At 41.4% G+C, this 20,380-nt stretch overlaps 1 protein-coding gene across 2 annotated transcripts in view; it reads left to right on the plus strand.

Annotated features, from left to right (window-relative positions):
• Nucleotides 1–20,100, plus strand: part of LOC146382832 (cGMP-inhibited 3',5'-cyclic phosphodiesterase 3A-like) — an 83,138-nt gene extending 63,038 nt beyond the window's left edge. The window contains exons 5-14 of one of the 2 annotated variants that reach the window (XM_084933775.1): nucleotides 5,886–5,959; nucleotides 7,530–7,678; nucleotides 7,803–7,940; nucleotides 8,149–8,260; nucleotides 8,481–8,594; nucleotides 9,196–9,395; nucleotides 9,810–10,013; nucleotides 10,988–11,149; nucleotides 15,396–15,654; nucleotides 15,932–20,100. In XM_084933775.1, coding sequence (XP_084789901.1) covers nucleotides 5,886–5,959; nucleotides 7,530–7,678; nucleotides 7,803–7,940; nucleotides 8,149–8,260; nucleotides 8,481–8,594; nucleotides 9,196–9,395; nucleotides 9,810–10,013; nucleotides 10,988–11,149; nucleotides 15,396–15,654; nucleotides 15,932–16,236 — 1,717 coding nt within the window. In that variant the 3' untranslated portion in view covers nucleotides 16,237–20,100. The remainder of the gene's footprint in view (nucleotides 1–5,885; nucleotides 5,960–7,529; nucleotides 7,679–7,802; nucleotides 7,941–8,148; nucleotides 8,261–8,480; nucleotides 8,595–9,195; nucleotides 9,396–9,809; nucleotides 10,014–10,987; nucleotides 11,150–15,395; nucleotides 15,655–15,931) is intronic. The other variant, XM_084933776.1, reaches the window with a different exon arrangement.
• The last annotated feature ends 280 nt before the right edge of the window (nucleotides 20,101–20,380 follow it).

Here is a 20,380-nt window from a genome sequence, read left to right on the forward strand (position 1 = left end):
CGCGGGGTCGAGGCGGCGCGCGCGCGCGAACACCGGGGGCCCGACCGTGGGAATATAATGCTCAACCCCATGCTTCGTTACCGTGCTAGAGAAATTAGGGACAGACAGCGATGGAAACTCTAAAAGCAAACGCTGAAAAGCATCCCCGGAGGTCACTACATTAGCCCGAATCAGGGGCTCGGCGGCCCGAGTAAAACAGGGTAGCGAAGAAAACGAGAGAGCATCGATTAAACGTCTGTTAGCAACATCGACAAGCAGTCCATGAGCACACAGGAAATCAGCACCTAAAATAGGTACAGAGCTAGCGGCAACAACAAAGTTCCACTGGAAATCCCGGCCATGAAAACAAACAGTCACCAACCTTTCCCCAAACGTTTTGATGGGAGAGCCATTAGCTGCAATGAGCTGCGGCCCACAGTTCGCTGCTAGTCCGTCGGCAGCGGTAGGGGGAAGGAGGCTCTTCTGGGAGCCGGAGTCCACGAGAAAACGTCTCCCGGAGCGCGAGTCCTCTATGAAGAGCAGCCTTTCTGTATTGCCAGCGGTCGCGGCTGCTACGGCGCGCTGGCGGGTCCGTTTCCCTGGGCCGTGAAAGCGCAAGGCGGCAGGCAGCGACGCGCTCTGTCGCCAAAACGCTGATGGTAGAAACAGATGCTCTTTCCGCGGTGCCGGCGTGTAGCAATCCCTGCCGTCAGCAAGGGGGCGGATGCTCCGGGGGAGGCAGGTGGAGGCGTGGAAGGTGCCGCCGGCGAGTCTGTAGCCAGGGCGTGAATGTCGAAAGTGCGGCTAGCCAGGAGAATGCGATCCGCTTCTTCAGCTAGGGAGCGATAATCCTTCGCAGGCAGAAGCGGGGAGTTTGCAAGGACAGCTCTCACGGCGGCCGGTAGTTGGCGGAGGAAGAGGTGGGCGAAGAGGAAACCACCGTCATCCGGCCCGAGCAATGATAGCATGTTCTCCATGAGCTCGAGCGCGGTACCGCCACCCAAGCCTGACAGGTTGAGGAGCTTTTCGGCTCGTTCAGCGTCGGAGAGGGCATAGCGCCGAAGAAGCAGCTCCTTGAGGGCGGCGTATTTCCCTTGGGCGGGTGGGTCCCGGAGGAGCGTCATCGCGCGACGGGTGGCCAGCAGGTCGAGCGAGGCCACCACATGGTGATACTTCGTGTCGTCAGCCGAGATGCCACGAAGGGCGAACTGAGCCTCCACGTGTACAAACCATGACGGGGGGTCATGGAGCCAAAAGTCCGGCAGTTTCAGCGCCACAGCGAACGTAGCTGCAACAGGAGGCGGAGGTCCGGCGGCCGCTGATGCATCCATAGCGGAGTCTGCGTTATCTGCGGCCCGTTGCATGCTCGAGTCAGGGGTCACCAATGTGGAGGTAAGCATCAACGACACAGAGCTCTCAGTTCTTACTCCTTCTTTATTCGTCTCCAACATCAACTGCGCATATCGCGCCACAAAACACAGGAACACACTTCCTATACACTGGGTGTGAGTGGAGCCCTCTAGTGGTCCACCACTATATATATATATATATTTTTTTTTTTTATTTTTATTTTTTTTTTAATTTTTTTTTTTTTTAAGAGTAGCATGAAACAAGTCGTGGCTAATGAGGGCGGGTACCCTGGCTCAAGTGATTTCATCCATGTTGTCGTTAGTAAGTGATGCCAGCCAGACTTTAGTTGTGTATTGTTAATTTTTTTGCTTTAAGATTTGTTGCGTGAAGCTATCTAATGATAATGGTCGTACTGTAAAAGTAAGCGTTTTCCATAAAAACCACATGTGTGCTGTTTCCAAGGTAGTTTTTTACATTTTTTTATACCTTGGAGAAAAAGTCTAGTCGGCAATGCTGCGTCTTCACCTCGTGATAAACAAACCCACAGTACTTATTTTAGTTTGTGGTCGTTAAACTCGTGTTCCATGACCAAACTGGCTTTCTTTACTTACTTAATTAATTAATTCCAACAGAGATCCCATTAGAAATTCTTTGCCAAAGACCCATAAGTATTCCCGAAATTATATTCAGGACTATGTCTAAAAATTACTGTAATACCTTAAAGGTAAATTTTTGTTAAACTCCTTGAATTAAAGCTGAAACTCTGCACTTCAATCACACCTTAAAATCCACTGCGATGGTGTAAAGAGGCAAAAACAGTTAAAATTGTGTCGTTGTCCAAATATTTATGGACCTAACTGTTGGTGTTTGAATCCCTGTATCCCAACAACGTGCCAGCTTTGTTCATGTGGCGTGGTTCCCAAGTTCCATATTCTTATGGAAAGACTTTGCAAAGGAGTCCTGGCTGATATGGTGTCAGAGTGATGCTCATAGTATTTAGGGTTAGATGTTGTATTGTGTATATTTTTCTACAAAAATGGACCTTTGCGCCTCTTTTTAAAAGCTCTAACAAAAGTCTGAGTGGAGGCTTATTGTAATAATCAATCTATATTAGAAAGCCTTAAGTTCTTTTTTTTACTGCATTAAACTCTTTGCACTGCTTTCTTTTGTGCCTTCAGCCCTCCAAAGACCTGCGTAGCCTGCGCCTGCCAGCGTCGTGTTTGGTCCTGTTTGCACAGTGACAGTGTGATACTTGAACACAAAGCTTCTGTACACAAAGCCCCGTTGCCTGGTCTTATATCTTAGCGCAACCCAGCAGCATGCCCCAGCTAAGGCCACTTACTGAATGTAAACAAACACCTGGTTCTCTCCCCAGTCACGAGAACACCACAATTAACTCACACACTCGCACTCTTAGATACAGCTGCTTCTTCTGGCTCACACGGTCCGGAAACAATTGGAAAACACAGAGATTTTCCAGGTTTCGTTTACAGCAGTAGAGAGGGCTCTTTTCTGAGCAGCACTTCAGTTAAATGCGTTGTAGGCATCTAGCTCTTATCCAGATGCCTGAAATAATCAAATAGAGCTGGTAAGGCTTCGGTGTTTAGCTGAAAGACACTTAACCAGAGCCCATGCCGACTGAAAACAACTTGCTGTGTTTGGGATCCGACCTTTGATGGTCTCTTAGCAAGCAGCAACCTGCCAACACGTCATTTCTCAAGTAGGCTTTGACACCTAAATCACACATGTTAGGGAGTAATAAGGAGTGTTTTTGGTAATTTATGTACTCTAAACTGTATTTGTTAGAGTGTCTGGCCAAGACCAGAAGCCTATGAATTTCCTTTCACATCACTGACACACCACCACTAATCATTCCTGATACATCCTCACACAGTGTTGGGAAAGAGGGAAGGAGAGAGAGAGCGAACACATGGAAGGGAGGTTGGGCGAAAATGAACACATGGCTTCAATTGCCTTCTCTCTACTCCATCATCAAATCTGCACAATCTTAATTAGGACATTGGGCTTCTTTTTTTCCCCCTCCCTCGTTTTTCCATCATGTCAGCCTTCAATGACGTACACTGTTAAGAAGGAATAACACCAACTTCAAAGCTACATTATCACCTTTTTTTTTTTTTTTTTTTTATCAGATAGACCCTGTTTAAAGGGCCCAGTTGAATGCCTTCCATTTCCCTCAGCCCCAGCCACTGTGTTGTTATCTTCTTCACGTCATCTGGCTCGAGAGTAGGTAGATTACTGGAAGCAGAAATAATAGCTGCGGTGTTTATCGTGGCTTTGGCACTGTCCGTCGTGGCTCTGAACCAAAGGTAATCTGTCAACCTGCTGCAAGTGGCTGAGTAAAAAATCTGCAGTGGAAAGGTTAGCAGGCAGAGGCCAGCCGGAGCTTACGGCGCGGCTCAGGCCATACAAGAAGAAGTCCTCAAAAATGAGCAAAGCAGGCAGGGCTGCAATTTAAACTGAATTACATTTGCTTGATTAAGCGTCATAGTTACAGAGTTTTTTTTTTCCATGACTTTGAAAATTACGTATGTTATAAGGCAAGAAACCAACTTTGACCTTGATGATGAGACAAAACTGCGCCTGATCCATAAAACTGATTTTAGAGCACAATGACATAATAAAAAAGGACACGAGCAGTTGTACAAAGAAGAACCAAAAGAAGTTGTGTGGTTAGTTGATTGAAATATAGCGCGTGTCATTTTTTTAAGCTAAAATTCACTGTATGATGCATGTTAAATTTCCTGTTTTTTGAAAACAGGGGAGATATTTTGGAAAAACTGTATTTCTTTTTTGTTCTGACCAACAATGAGCTTGTGTAGAATAATCATTTACACACTACCACATATTGAAACTGATTTGAAGCCCTCAGTGCATTTATTTTTCTGTAAGACTCATCGCTCTACACAGAAATATTTTTCAATCTTTACGTGGTTAAGGTTACAGAATTGCAGATAGCGACATCGTTGTATTAGAGAAACCGCAACCTTAAAACCTTTGGCTAAATTTAACTAAATTCCACTTTGAATTCCTCAATAAAACCACACTATAGGATGGCGTCTGTTGACTTCACACAGCAAATGTGTTTACAGCTGACAGTTGCGTTCTCCCAAAAGGCAAAGTAAATTCTTACTACTGGTATATAAATGTTATTTCTAGCATAGAAAATGAGAGCAAATTAAAAGTGGAGTGTGTATCATGTGTAGTTAGTTTCTGCGTGAGGGAGAGAGAGAGAGATAAAAGCAGAGCCACTTGATATATGATTGGCAGATTCCTCGACTGAAAATGACCGGCCTCCTTATTTACATTTTGTGCTCAAGGCTCAATGTCAGTAGCCGAGGTTATTCTGCTGCATTAGCAGAATAGGAAAAGTGTCTGCCAGTTCTTCAACTTTCATTAAAAGTAAACCTTTTAAGCCAAGTGCTGCTGCCTGCCCAGACCCCCCTGACAATAATGTACTAACTGTTCAACCGCCAAACTATCAAACTATTTTATATTCCACACCTGCTAGGCATTAGACACAGTGGTCCAACCTGGCCGTACAAACACAACAGAACTCCCTTTGTTGGGGCCTTAGGAGCATTATGCTGGGTGGGTACAGCTCAAAAGTGTTCCAGAAACACTTTATCAGGAGGAGATAGACACACTACAGGCCTTTGTGCTCCCTGTGACACCATGCTCTAACGGCAGGCATTTCCTGCTCCGAGTAGGCAGGTTTTACAACATTTAGGGAGAGGTATTTTAATTGGAACCACCTACAGCCTGACAGTGGCCTCAGTGGAGAAACACGGAAAATCTGTTGGGAAAAGTCTGGGAGGCTCCCCGTGGTGTCACACAGCTAACTGACCAGTAAAGGCCAGTTCTTTCCACAGAAGATAACATTTGCTGTTTGATTTATAAAGCCAGTCATCAGATGGGAATGTTTTCATCTGAGACTGAGAAAGTGAGTTGTTGTTGCGGCCGACACTGGTCTGTCATAAATCTCAAAGAGGGTGGGCTCAGTTTCTAATGAATCATTCATAACAATGCCAGCGTTTGGAGTTTGCTTTGTTGTTTATTCCAGTTGCATTGTGTTAATGTGCGCATCCATTAGATTCATTACTACGTATTTTCTTGAAGCAAGTGTGCAACGGCTGTTTTCGTGTGGGGGCTGCACAGTAGGAACCCCATTAAGTTCTTCTTCTGACTGTTTACACATCGAAGACAGATGTGGCGAACGGTGATATTCACACTTCTTTAGCAGAGCCACAGATAGACTAATAGGCTAATACATATATTCTGTATTTATCTTCCATGTGTTTTGCCTGTTAACTTTGAACTGCTGTGAATGGCGTGGAATTATTTGCATTCTGATAATAATCAAATAATTAAATCAAAGGAATAAACATTTCATGTTATCGTCATCTGCTCAAAAAGGTACAGGTCACTAGAGTGTGATTGTAACTCAAGTAAATCCACACGCAGTAGTTAGGAATGCACATCTGAGATAAATAGAAACTCTTTTATTTAACTAACAGTGAATCCCCTCTTTTCTACAGTTGTGGGAGACCATACATCAGACTGAACCACGGTGAGGGCTCTTTAGACAAGGGAGACAGGATACCACGTTCAGGTATGCCCCCAGTCTTTCTAGCATTCCTGCAAAGCAGCATGGGAAGAGTGTTTGTGTTACGTTTTCTGGCATAAACACTGAATCGCTTTTGTTTCTCTCTCTTTGAGACTGTTTGTTTCCATTGCACTCAGCTGATATGGGAGATTGATATATATAGTAAACACTCACAGAAAACCCCAAACAAATGACTATCTCGAGTAATGAGTTTGTGTTGATGATAAAGGAACACTACCTCTGCAGTATCTCATACAGTTAGTTGCCTCTCTACACCATCACAGTGGTTTTGAATTCAAACAGTCACAATGTGATAGAAGTGCAAACTTCAGCATTAATTCAAGGGGTTTAACAACCACTTTTCATCAACTGTTTAATAATTACAGCTATTTTCAAACACAGTCTGCATTTTAAGAGGCTCAAAATTAACTGGACAAATTAACATAATTTTATACATTAATGGATGTATAAAGTCTAAAACACATGGCCATCGCCAAATTCTTGCTTCCCTCATTGAGAACACCTGGTGCTTCTTATTTGTGGATCTTCCTGCATTAAGTTTTGTATTTGACAACTGAAAAGCATGCTCTGTTGGGCTGAGATCAGGTGACTGACTTGGCCAATGACTGACTTGGGGTTTTCTTTTGCCTTTAGAAACTCTTGGGTTGCTTTTACACAGTGAAGAGCTGTCCAATCAGTTTGGCTGAATCTATATAGCTCCCAACACATCAGAGTTCCTCCTGCTGCTCGTATCAGCAGTCACATCATCATCAACAATGAGTGACCCGGTTCCACTGGCAGCTATAAATGCCCAAGCCATAACACTGCCTCCACCATGTTTGACAAATAGCTCGGTACGCTTCAAATCACAAGCTGTTTCTCTCGACCATATTTTTATCCTCCCATCATTAATCTTGGGTTCATCTGAAATTCTTGTTCTTGAGCATAACCAGTGGTTTTTACTTTGTTGTAAACCCTCTGTATTTATGAAGGCGTCTCTTGGTTGTAGACCTTGATTGTAGACGATGATACGCCTACCTCATTGAGAGTGCTCTCAACTCAGTTAAATGCTGTGAAATAGTTTTTTCTAACTATGGAAATAATTCTGTCATCGTGCATTTTTTGTCTTCTGTGGTCTTTCGGCTCTTTTGTTGTTGCTGAGCTGGGCAGAGCGTTCATTCTTGTTAAAAATGTACTACATTGTTGTTTATTCTACTGCTCCTAACGTTTGTGAGCAGCACTCAACATGAGCACATATAAGTTTCTGTAGAAAGAACTAAGTGTGCTGCTTTATAAAGTAGCACCTCCAAGCAGACTCACTATTAAAACTTTCTTTCAGTCACGTGAGAGGCAGCAATCGGGGATCTTTGAGTGTTAATGAAGGCAGCAGTGACTTTCTATGGGACCTGCAGAAAGTAACCTATTACAACAAGCCAGGATTAAAGGAAGTGGATATAGAGAAGAATTAAATCCACATACTCCAAGAAACCTAGTGATATGCATCAGTTTAAGAAGATTAACAGTGGATTTTCTCCCGAGGCCGCAGTGTGACATCTCTTTGTTTTTCTTACACCAGCAGAGGACCAAGTGGTTGTGTCATCAGACTATGACAGCACCCACGAAGCCAACCACAGTGACAGCAGTGATGTAGCACATACAGAGGACGATGCAGAAGAAGGAAAAAACTCCCAGAATGTCATCCTCCATGCACTAATACCTCCGGAGGTAAGGCGGGCCAAAGCAGCTGTCTCAATCACATTAGTACTGCTAATAAAACAGGAACATGTACTCTTTATGTAATATTTTCCTTATTGTTTTCACGTCTTTTGACCATTTGTTACTCACGCAGGACAAACCAATCTTGGCACCAGAGCCTTTAATAATGGAGGGCCTGGAACCTCTGATGAGTCAGCTGAACAATTGGAACTTCCCCATCTTCACCTTGATAGAGAAGACCAATGGGAAATGTGGACGAATCCTCAGTCAGGTCCGCCAGAGTGTCAAAGTGACAAATTATTTTATATTACAAAACAGTAGCATACTTTACTATTTATAACACTGTCTTTTCATTTTTTTCATTACATTTTTCAGTTTTACACATTTATTGAACACTTTTGTTATATTTAATATATCTGGATCTGGTGATGTCCATGGGGTCTGATATATATATATATATATATATTTTTATCTTTCAGGTATCTTATAGGCTCTTTGAGGACACTGGCCTGTTTCAGACTTTTAAGATCCCCGTAAAAGAATTCATGAACTACTTCCATGCCCTTGAGAATGGTTACAGAGACATACCATGTAAGCTCGAGCATCTTCCTGCTTTTGTTTTTCACTTTGCTTCAGATTACTCGTTGCAAGGATGAAAGCAGCCACTAGATGGAAATGTTGAGCAATCTATGCAGCATTAGTACTCTGCACTGCCTTGAAGTTTAATTGAACAGGCATTAGCAGCCCAACACTGCACCCTGGTGGAGACGATCACACACACTGAGCAGACTTGTTATCTTCTCTAATCCAGATCACAACAGGGTCCATGCCACAGATGTGCTTCACGCAGTCTGGTACCTCACCACGCAGCCTGTGCCTGGCCTGCCCAGCCTCATGAGTGACCACGGCTCTGCCAGTGACTCAGGTATGTCCATCAGTGCATGCATGCTGACAGCTGATGTCCTGCAGGTGTGTATGTGTATCCATCAGCCCATAAAAGTATGCAAAACTTGTTGTCAAGTTTTTAAATAAGAACAATATTTGCTCTACTGTACTTTTTTGCGCTTAAGATTTTCTATATGTAGGTCAGTTTTTTTTTTATCCTGAATTTTTTCACATCCCCTGCGGCCATCTCATTAATGTCAAAGTATCAAACCTGCAGGAGTGTGTGTTCTTATCCCACTCAAAGTTGGTCTTATCTTACTCAGGCTTTTGGCACTTGCATACCAAACACTATTTGAAGTCTAGAACAGCATGAAATTGCAGGCAGATTAGAGTTCCCTCTTACCCATATTTCCATAACCTCATTTGTATGCCTTACTAGGGCCATCCCTTTGATCCACATATAAGTGGATTTGAACGTTAAAGTGTGTGTGTGTGTGTTTCTGTGTGTTGTGCTCCAGAGCACGTGCGTGCGCGTGTTTAGGTGTGTGCAGATGAAGGTACTGTACAGTTGTGTGTGTCTTGTGTAAATTCTGCCACCTTTCTCTTCAGCCTCCTCACTTTGTCTTCTCCCCTGTGGCTAGACTCCGACAGTGGAATAACACACAGTCACATGGGCTTCCTGGTTTCAAAGACCTACACTGTGTCAGAAGATGGTTATGGCTGCCTGTCAGGCCTCATACCTGCTCTGGAGCTCATGGCTCTTTACGTGGCTGCCGCCATGCACGATTATGATCACCCAGGGCGGACAAACGCTTTCCTCGTGGCCACCAGCGCCCCACAGGTGCTCATGCTATTCAGCCTACAGCATGGTCAACAGTATGTGATTAAATAAAAGTTTGTTTACTTGATTTACTGTCACAACTTTTTTTTTCTTTTTCACCTGAATAATGATTTGATAGATTATTTGTCTATTTCACTGTCAGCCTGCTTGAAAAAACAAACAAATCAACAGTTAGAATAACTGTTTACAGGTCTACAGGTTACAAGGTAGAAATGTTACTGTTTGGTCTAGTTCTACATTGTGTTATCAATAAAAAGAAATCATAGAAATTACTGTATTAAGTAAATTACCCAATTTTGAGCAATGATGACATAATGATACTGAAAGAGTAGCTTGCCTATCAGAGAGCAATAATGTAGGCTTTAATTTTCCTGTCAGTAGTGTCTAACAATTATGTTTTGTTTTGTTTGACAGGCGGTGCTCTACAACGACCGCTCAGTTTTGGAAAACCACCACGCTGCCGCAGCCTGGAACCTCTTCCTGTCACAGCCAGAGTACAACTTCCTGGTCAATCTGGACCATGTGGAGTTCAAACGCTTCCGTTTCCTGGTCATTGAGGCCATACTGGCCACTGATCTGAAGAAGCATTTTGACTTCCTAGCTGAGTTCAATGCCAAGGTATTCTAAAAACATCCCTGTTCAATGTTTCACATTCATTTGACAAATTATAGAACTCTTCAGAGGGAGTTTAGCCTTTTAAGCCAGTGTAAACATTGAGTTGAGCATATGTCTTCAAATATAACATGAAAAGCTTTTTTGTTTATTGTTAAAATTAAATAGCCAAGTAATAAATTGCTTGGAAAAGTTGGGGTCAAACATATTCTGTAGACATGCTTTCCTAACAGATCAGTTCTTTTAAAAACTGGGACAACGCTTCAGGAAAAGGTCAAGTGGTCAAGTGGTTTTCGAGGAGCAGATCTGTTTGTGCAATACATTGCAGTGCTCTCAATGTAAGTCAACAACACAAAGTACCCCATAGCCTTCAAGAACTCACTGGAGTGCAGACACAGTGTTGGCTTTCGATTTGAGGGTCCGCATTCCTCTCATTGTGAGTTCTACTACAGCATTGCTGCTCGATGGCCAAGGCCTGTCAGCTAACATTGAGGTTGCTGGTTTGGCAGCAAAAGTAACAGTAAGGTCTCTCAGAGTCCCTGCTCTGCTCTTCCTGGAAGCGAATTAGCTTTGGGTGAAGTAGCCGTCAAGCGTTCCTCTGTTTCCTGAGCCTCTTTAGATCTGAAGCTCATTAAGCTTAACTAGAAATAATCGATTCATTCAAAAAGTGCTGAGATCAACTTTATATATGATTGAGTCCTGCTTTTCTTAGAAATATGTTCAAGCTCTGTATAAGTTAAAGCACCTTATTGAAGCATTGTTTATATAATAAGTAGCTTTGACAACAAGAATTGGGTTATGTCAGTATTGGCTTAACTACATAACCCTAAGTCTTATATATGTTTGTTTCGTCCTCAGTCCAATGAACTGATGCTGTAAACTATAGCTTAACAAAAACATTTCAGCAGAAGATTATAGCTGTGCTTACATAACATGTTTGAATATGCTAATGCTGTCATGTCTGTCTGTCAATCCCTCAGGTAGGTGATGATCCATCTACAGGTATCGACTGGTCTAACGAGAATGACAGGTTGCTAGTCTGCCAGATGTGCATCAAACTCGCTGATATAAATGGGCCTCTGAAGTGCAAGGAGCTACATCTGCAATGGACAGAGGGCATTGTCAATGAGTTCTATGAACAGGTGTGTGAGCCATCTTTTATGGGACCTAAGACCTCAGCTAAGCTAAAGGTCAGGGTGCACCTGCACACCAACATGACACCACACAGTACAGTATAGTACTGTCGCATAACACTAATCATACCAGTGCCAGTGTAACTTTTGAGCCATGACCTTTTTAGTAATATTCGGGTGGTTTATGCATTAATATGTATTATTTGTATAATAATAATAATGTGTAAATAACTGATTATGATTTCATAGACTGAAATAACATTGCTGAAGCAATGCTAGCAACAATTTAGCTTTTATTTCTATGTAATTTACAGGATATACTTAGAGGTAGTAGAATTAGACTACCTCTAATGTCATGACATACAACAGATTTGTTGTCTTTAACAAAAGAAAGTTGTATTTTACACATGCCCAATAAAGCTGTAAAAACAAAACAAAATAAAAATGTAATAAAAAATGCAATACTATAGAAATCCAATCTATAAAGCAATGTACTTAAAAGATACAAATAAAATAAAAAAGTGCAATTTCTGTGCAACTAGTGACTTAGAGCTATTGGAAAGATACTGGGAGGGGAAAACTGAGTTAATTTTTGGCTGTTGGATAGAAACGGTTCCCGAATCTGGAAATGCAGGTCTTTAAAGTCCTACAAACAGAGGAGAAACAGAGAAACAGAAACAGAGGAGATATTTTCAGCGAGAACTGAACTCTAACTAATCTTGAATTGAAATGAATGGCTTGAATTCTGCAACAGCAAAGGTAGAGGGACGATGTGATGAGAAGGATTTTAAATTTGATTCTGGAGCCATTGATAATAATATGGGAGAAATATGCTCTCTCTTTCTAGTCCCTGTTAGTATTCTTACTGCAGCATTTTGGATCAAGTGAAGGGAGTTTTTAGGACAGCCTGATAAGAACGAATTACAGTCTACAAGTAATAGATTCATGAACTAGTTTTTCAGCTTCACTCTGAGAAAGGATGTTTCTAATTTTAGAGATATTGAAGAACATACAACGACTTCAAGATTGCTCAAAGTGTTATTGGAGGCCAAGGTAATGGAGGATGGAGGCTCACTGGCTCACAGAAGGCAGGCAGAAAGATGATTGGACTACAGCAGTGATGTCAGCAGTGGAAATTATGCAAAAAATAAACCAGCAGTCAAACAGCCAGGAAAGCCGGCTGGGTTAGCATACAGTAACATACTCTTTCTTCAAAAAGATTCCTTCTGATTTACAATTAAATAGCAATCTATTTCCAGGATAGCACTTTATCAAAGAACCATGAAAGAAAACACAACCCTGTTAGACAGAAAATAAATAAATACATGTAATATTTGTAAAAATAGGCCCTAAGAAAAGCACAGCATGTATGTTGTGTGTGACGTCTTCCCGGATATGAATGAATAACAGCTATAGCAAGGATTCCTAGTTGCCTTGGTAACCAACCCCAAGTGTCATACTGTACACTATAGACTAGAAAGCCTCTGTTCCCACAGAGCAGAAAGATTGTAACGCAAAACCAAATGAGTTTTATAAAACGACTGGATCTCGGACAGATCTTCAATTTGATGGAATTTATTAACAGTTGGACTCACATAAAAGAGGATACAACGAGGGGAGGAGGAGCTCTGAAATCCGGTTTTCCTGTCATTACAGTAGCCTAAACAGAAGCGTTATATAATGACAAGCAGATGCTGTCTAAATTAATACAAACTCATAGCTGGGAGAAAATTTCATTAACTGTCTCCTCATGCAGGCGCCTGAATTTTCATTTATCCCAACTTCCCTTTGATGACACTATTGTGCTCTGTTTAGTTTGTAAAAGTTGAGGCATTCCCCATGCAGTGGCACAGTATTTATAATACTGTAGATTTATATCTGTACATTGTGTAGAAGTCGTTCTTTGCCGTTCTTTGTTTCACATCTAGGGCCTTTGGTCCATCTCCTTTATGAACTTCAGTCTTACCTGGGGCATGCACACCAATCTATTATATTGCCAGATGCTCTCCAAGAAGTCAGCTTTTGTTGTTAGTTTTGGCAAGCATCCATCCATCCATTTTCTTTTGCTTATCTAACTCGGCTGTCCCAGGGGCCTGGAGCCTGTCCCAGCCGTCATAGGGGGAGAGGCTGGGTACATCCTGGACAGGTCCCCAGTCTATCGCAAGACTGTTACATAGAGACAGACAACCATTTGCTCTCACATTTACACCTACAGGGGGGTTAGAAAGCACACAATAAAAGATACATATAAAGGTAGGAGAAGCTGACAGGAAACCATGAGTATTTACCTGTGGCCTCTGCCAACTCCCTGAATACTTGTGACAACTTGTAATACTTCACCAGCGGATTGAGTAGACTGATAAAGAGCCATAACAGACAAGACTGGGGGCCTATTAGAAAAGAAAAAGTAAAAGAAAATGAAGTTGGGGAAAAAGTTAACAGAAGGAGCAGAAGGGAGAGAAAAATAGAGTAGAAGAACAGGGCCCACGCCCCGCAAAGCAGCCGCCAGGAGCGAGCCAGTACACACCGGAGTATCCAGCCCCAGACACCGAGAACCAGCAATTCACTGGTGGGGGCACCAGCCACTGGCAGGGAGTGTGTCGCGGGTAAATAGGCCCCAAACCTGGTCGAGCTTGAGCTTTTCTCAGAGAGAGGGGGAGTTTAAGACTGACCTGACAAATAGACATAGACAAACAGGCACACACTGACACACATCCTGCTTCAAAAACACTTGAGTGTTTGAGCCCGTTTGAGCCTGGTGGTTGACTCTGTTGGCTCACAGCAAGAAAGTCCTGGGTTTGAATCTACTGTCTGGGCCTTTCTGTGTGGAGTTTTGCATGTTCAGGATCTCTCCAGGTACTCCAGCTTCCTTCCACAGTGCAAAGACATGCAGTTAATGGTTGTCTCTCTCTCTCTGTTAGCCGTGCAACAGCTTAGCAACTATGTCCAGGGTGTAACCCTCTACCTCTCGCTCTGTGACAGCTGGGAAGTATTGAGATTTATTGTTTTGCTGGTTATTTTCTTTTCTTTCTTTTCTTTTATGGAGTTGAAATTTCAGATGAAACCAAAAACTCTGATCGGACGTGAATTTCAGCTGTGCTAGCATCACCGCATACAAAACAACTAAAAGGACAGTGCTGCTAGACGTGGTGATGAACGCAAATATCCTGTAGAGCTTTTGCTCTCTGTGCCTCTCCTCCCAAAAAATTCAGAGGCACATAATGCGCAGGGTGTGTCGTCACCTAGTAACCGTAGTCAAGATAAGGGCTTGAGCATATTCTTCTTGACCCAGAAGCAATTAGCTGAGGTGTGTGCCAAGCCTAAATACTGTAACAAAAAATCACTGTGGGTGGGTTTAGACTAAAGGCAAAAACATATTCTGTTTGGTACTGCAGGACCAAAAAAAAAATAGGCCATGATTACATATGATATTATTACAATGGCAATGAAGCCAAGCATACATAAGGCCTACAGCATATATGAATCATTAGTTGTTGTTTTTTAAACAAAGCTACAAGATACCCCAGCTGTCTCCACTGTTCTTCTCTTATATGTAGATACAATGTAAAATTAAAATGTACAATATGTGACTGAAAAGATACAATAGTCCTGTCATGGAGTTATGACAGCTCCTTACACAATAGCAGCTCTCAGAAGGAGCACTTCCATTACTTTCTCAATATGTCAGAGGGATTAAATGAAGGAGGAATTAAGGGGAGCAAAAAATCAATCATGCCTGAAATCCAGAAGTCTACGTACAGGAAAGAAATACAGAAGAGGGCGACTATGTTTCAGTATTAGTACTTGCTCTTCTTTGATTGGCATATGACCTGGACAAAAACAAATGATATGAATCTTAAGCAGTCGGCCTTCGCAGTCATTAACAGATGACTAAAAACATCTCTTACTGCAAAACAAAAAAACTATGGCAGCGGTTTTCAAATTTTGTCTTGCATATCAGAAGCTGAAGTGGGATAAATATATTAATTATGGCTGCATTCCATTTAGGAGAGGTCCTGCTCTTGTGTGTGACAGGTCACTGTTATGGTGTACTGGAAAATTTGACCTCTGCCATCAGTTATTCCACCTGGTTTCCCTTCAGTCAAACCCAATCTCAGTGACCTAAATTATCATGTAGACTCAGAATCAGTAGAATCAGTTATGCTTATGCTAACCACAATTACTCATTTCCTGTAAAATAATATGAAATTAACTGGCGATAATTTTATATCTAAATGGCTTATACTTTTTGTAGGGTGATGAGGAGTCCAGCCTTGGCCTTCCTATCAGCCCTTTCATGGATCGAGCAGCCCCACAGCTGGCCAAACTCCAGGAATCCTTCATCACCCACATCGTTGGACCCCTGTGTAACTCCTATGACTCGGCCAGCCTCATGCCTGGACGATGGGTGGAACCCAACCCGGAGGAGGAGGGGCCAGAGGTTGGAGAGAATGAGGAGGAGGATGAGGAGGATACTGCAGAGGAAGACACGTCCACCTGCTCGGAAGCGTCCCGTAAGTATTCAAATGTAAATCTGCAATAATGATAACAGTATTTATATTTGAATGTCTATCTAAAAAGAGAAATTTATTTGTTTAGAATAATTCGTTTGTGCATTTATGGGCAGCATTTTTTGATTAACAAAAAGAAAAGGACAACTTAGATTCCTGTAAAAGATGAGACGTTTGGGGAGGCATTTGCTCCCACTCGTAAGTTTTTACCCCTGCCAAAGATGTCTGATCACAGAGAACGACGGACGTATTAATCCATGGAGGTGTTTGTTTTCTCCAGAGAAAGCAACTCCCAAGAAGAGGAGGAAAGTCTTCTGCCAGATCACGCAGCACCTGCTGGAGAACCACGAGATGTGGAAAAAGGTGATTGCAGAAGAGAACCAAAAACAGGCACAAGGAGCGGAGCCTGTCCATTTAAACAATGTAGCTGAACCTATTCTGGCTATTCATGAAGAGGAAGAGGAGTCAGGTAGCAGAGAGGAGCTGATAGAAGGAGAGGATCCAGAGGAGGAACCAGAATGGCCTGTAGCTCTGAGGGAAGACTCTAAACCTCAAGAGCAACTAGAGGAGGGGGACCCACAATGAAACAACACAGGGGAAATATGGCATCATTCAGGACAAGGACATGAAGAAGTGTGACTTTGTTTTCTATTAACTGACTCCTGTTTTTGCCAGCACATCACTTAGACACAACACTGTAGATGTTTGGGAAATGTGTGCCTATAAAGAAAAAAAAACAGGGTGGCAAAATATGTGCTTTACACATGTTATCTGAATATTTGATTTCACCAAACATATAAAGCTTTCCATATTGCAATACGGGACTATTCATATACTTTGGGATAAAAACTCTTTTGCTACTGTCAAAAGAAGAAGAAGCCTGGTGGCACAAGCTTCAGCCCTTTGTGGTAACGCGGGACTCCAGAAATTTGCTGCCAGTTTATATATAATTACTTCCTGAGTGCATATATATATAAATATATATATGAACTTGTGTTTCAATTTTAGCATTTTTGAGCTCTCCCACTGACTGTGTGTTATTTTTTTTGTTTTTGTTTTCCATACATGGATTATAAAGGGGGTCAAAGAAATGAGGAACATTGGTGTTTGCCAAAATAAATGACTCACTCTTGGGAATTAGCATACAATATCAACTATTTACACATTTTATGTTTTCCATTTGTTGCCAAATGAAGTACTTTATGTACCATTTTAGTTTCACACAGAGACCCGAGGCTCGTCACGCTATGCATGTGTGTCCATTTGTGCGTGCCTGCGTGTTTAAATGAATGCGCTTACGTGCACAATTCCTCTGCAGATGACGTAGATGAATTCAGCAGGTTTCTTGTTATTTGTAATACATTACTGTCCCAGATATTGTATTCAAAGGACCTGCACTGGCAGCAATCATGCATTCAAACAGAACCAGAAAACAGATCCTTTTACCACTTAAGAAAACTTAACGCCATCTCAAAAAAGGTGACATTTAATTCAAATTCATTTGTGTCCCCTCAAGTATTGTTTAAAAATCGCCTTTTGACAGGAAGTCCTTTTTTCTTCTTGTCATCATCATTTTAATACTCATGCAGCTGGACTCAGTGTGTCGTGCAATCTATAATTACTGTTGCTTAAAATCTGTAAACGATGCTGACCTTGAACCCTCAGGAAACCCCCCCCCCCAGCTGTTGAAATTCAACGTGAACATCACATAACAGGACATTACCTGAAAAACACACCAGAAATCTAAACTTTAACTCTGTTCATAAAATAAGGCTTAGTTTATGTCACAGCTGCTAACTTTGATTTTTTCATGGTGACTCTCTCTGAATCCCATCCTGGCACCTCAGGGAGTTAATTCTTCTCTTCAAGTTCAGTGCAGGCAGAGTGCATCAGCTGGTGGATGAAGTTTCACAAAGAATATTGGTTACATCAGTTTGCATGATAATACACGAAGGGAATGTTTCCCCTGTCATTTCAAATTTAGATGATCATAATCTGTCTTTTTTTTAACATCACATGACTTTTTCTCACGTCAGTCTTCTCACACTGGTGGTGCAGCAGCATTGGAGCCAAAGCAATTCTCTCTGTTTATGTAAGAATTGCAGCTGTTTGGAGTTTGCGCTTTATTTAATGAAACCAATGTTCAGCAGATAAATGCTGGGAACCGTTTTTATGATTTCACCCGGGTCAAGATAACAGCACTGCAGCGTGTAATGTTTTATCAATTTCACCTTTCGTCACATCAGATTCTTTCTATGTGATTTTTGCCCCGACTGTCTCCCGTTTCTTTGTGATGGTGGGAAGTATTTATGAGTAACATTGTAAAAACTGAAATTTCACAGGAATTATTTTAGCAGCCAGACATTCACCAACAATTCTGACAGTTAAATGTTAAGTCACATTTGAGCTCAAGGCTTCAACTGAAATAAAGCCATAAGTGTAAATAACCAAGTACATACAGAAGCTTGAATAAGACACAAAATCTAATGAATATCCAACTTAATTTGAATCACTGACATTTACGCACAAACTAAAAAAAAATGAATGCATTGAATTGAATAAGTGCTCTATTTAGAATCAGCAGTTCAAATTTCTGTTACGGATGCAGTCAGCAAGCATCTCATGCTGCACCACTGCTCTCTGTCATAATCTGATTTCTTTAAACTGATCTTTGGAAAGGTGAACGGCAGATATACGAGTCTGTACACATGACACGAGAGGTGAAATTACACTGTAACACACGGCTGTGTCAACGCATTGTATTCTAGCATATCCTGCGTTGACGTAGTGTCACACAATATGTCCGGCTGTGCTGAATAGAGCGCCGCATCCACAATGGGCCGTTCTGCTTTTTCTGCCTCTCCTCTGCAGTTTGTCTTACACAGGGAGGAGCGCACGCACAAGCTCAATAATTGGTTGACCTCCTGATTAGTATGTCATCTCAGATTTACGAAACCCTTTATCAGGCCAGAATTGTTACAAGCCATTGAATCGGGACAATGTTAGTTCTTTGGGCCTCAAATGACCATGGGTTGCTGGGTGCATTGTGTCTTGTAAATGCATGCTCTTTTCTGTATGCTGATGCATTTCATGCCCAATGAGCTATAATCATCATTACCTGCACAATGGACACATTTTATTTAGCTTTGGAAAAGCCCCGTGAGTTATCATCAATGTTATGTAGGAAAGCTGTTCAGTGTATCTAAGCTTAAGTGGTCCAGAATTGGAAAAACATACATTCTGTCTATGACTCATTGGGATAATGTAACTTCCACTTCCAGGCTGTACAATTACACAATTGCATCACCTCAAACACTCTAGAAATCCTTCCTTTTTGAATGTATATATACATTATTTAGTGTATCTGCGAGAGCAAAACAGTGTGTGTTTGCTTCTATGTCTATTCTTCCATTGACCCCTCTAATGTGACTCCGTCCTGTATTTAATTATCTTGTACTGTTGGGGAGAAGGGGATAGAGATTGTGAAGTAATGAAGGGCAAAGCGATGCTGTGAGTAGTTCTTCAATTCTTCACGGATACTCAGATGAAATTATTATTCACAGAAAGTCCTATAGGATATTTCTCCTCGCGCTTCCTCTTTGATCTGCGTACTCTTAGCCTCACAGACATAAGCATTAGAGCATTCATCACGCAACATCTTTAAAGGCCAGCGGACTGTGTCCACTGTGTTTATTTCCTGGTGATTGCAAGTGTAACGCGTGCGCATTTTGCCCCACAGTCACATCAAGTCAATACTTGCATTTGAGTGGATACCACCGTATATCAGTTTTAATCGTGTATATTTTGTGTCGTCATTTGTTTTAGTTGATTGCCATGCTTATTCACACATGTAGAATAATTGTAACCAAGAGAACCAAACAAGTTTTACAATTACGTAAACAAAAGGAGATGATGTATTTTTATATAGTTGACACATAATTAACGAATTAATTACTTTCTTCTCACAAGTACCTTGCACTTACCACATGTACTAAAGAAGAATATGTCCAAATACATAGTATTTGTGAAAGTAAAATAATTGATTTCCTTGCAGGTCGATGCTCCATTTTGTACAAAATACATACATGCTGTACAGTGAAGAAATTTTAAAACTACAAAAACTCTTTTAGATATACATTATTTATTTTTACCATTTTGTAATTTAGACACTATACTGTAGCTTCAATATTGCCAGACTTACTGGAAGTGCCTATATTGGTATTATGTATTATACAGTGAATATATTTGAAGATCAGTAGACGTCACAAACTGAACCATGTGGATGTTGTAATGTGAATACATTGAATTACAAGATTACAGTTTCTGTGGTATGCTTGTGTCGATGTGTCGCATCTTCTTTGTATTTAATTCTATAAACGCGTACATGATAACACAATTTCCTGATCACTTCAAAGTGCCATGTTTCATTAAACCATCTTTGAGCTCTGATTGCATTTAGAGTTTAACCATTTCTGTAAGTATGGGGACGTTTCTTTAAAAAGGCAACTCTAATCAAATATATACTATGCTACTGTATATACTTGAGTCGATATATTTGAGCCTGTGTATATAATTTCTGGATTTAGCTGTGATTATAGCTAATATACTGTCAAGTCTTAAAACAAATCTTAAGAATTAAAGTAATGTGGCATGTAGCTGCTACTCATACGTGCTGATATTAAAAGGGATGTTTATGTTCATGCAGGTAAACCATGCTTAGGTCACAGCT

This window comes from Perissodus microlepis, chromosome 7, assembly GCF_051167445.1.
Source record: "Perissodus microlepis isolate ML-2025 ecotype Zambia chromosome 7, ASM5116744v1, whole genome shotgun sequence".
Lineage (NCBI taxonomy): Eukaryota > Metazoa > Chordata > Actinopteri > Cichliformes > Cichlidae > Perissodus > Perissodus microlepis.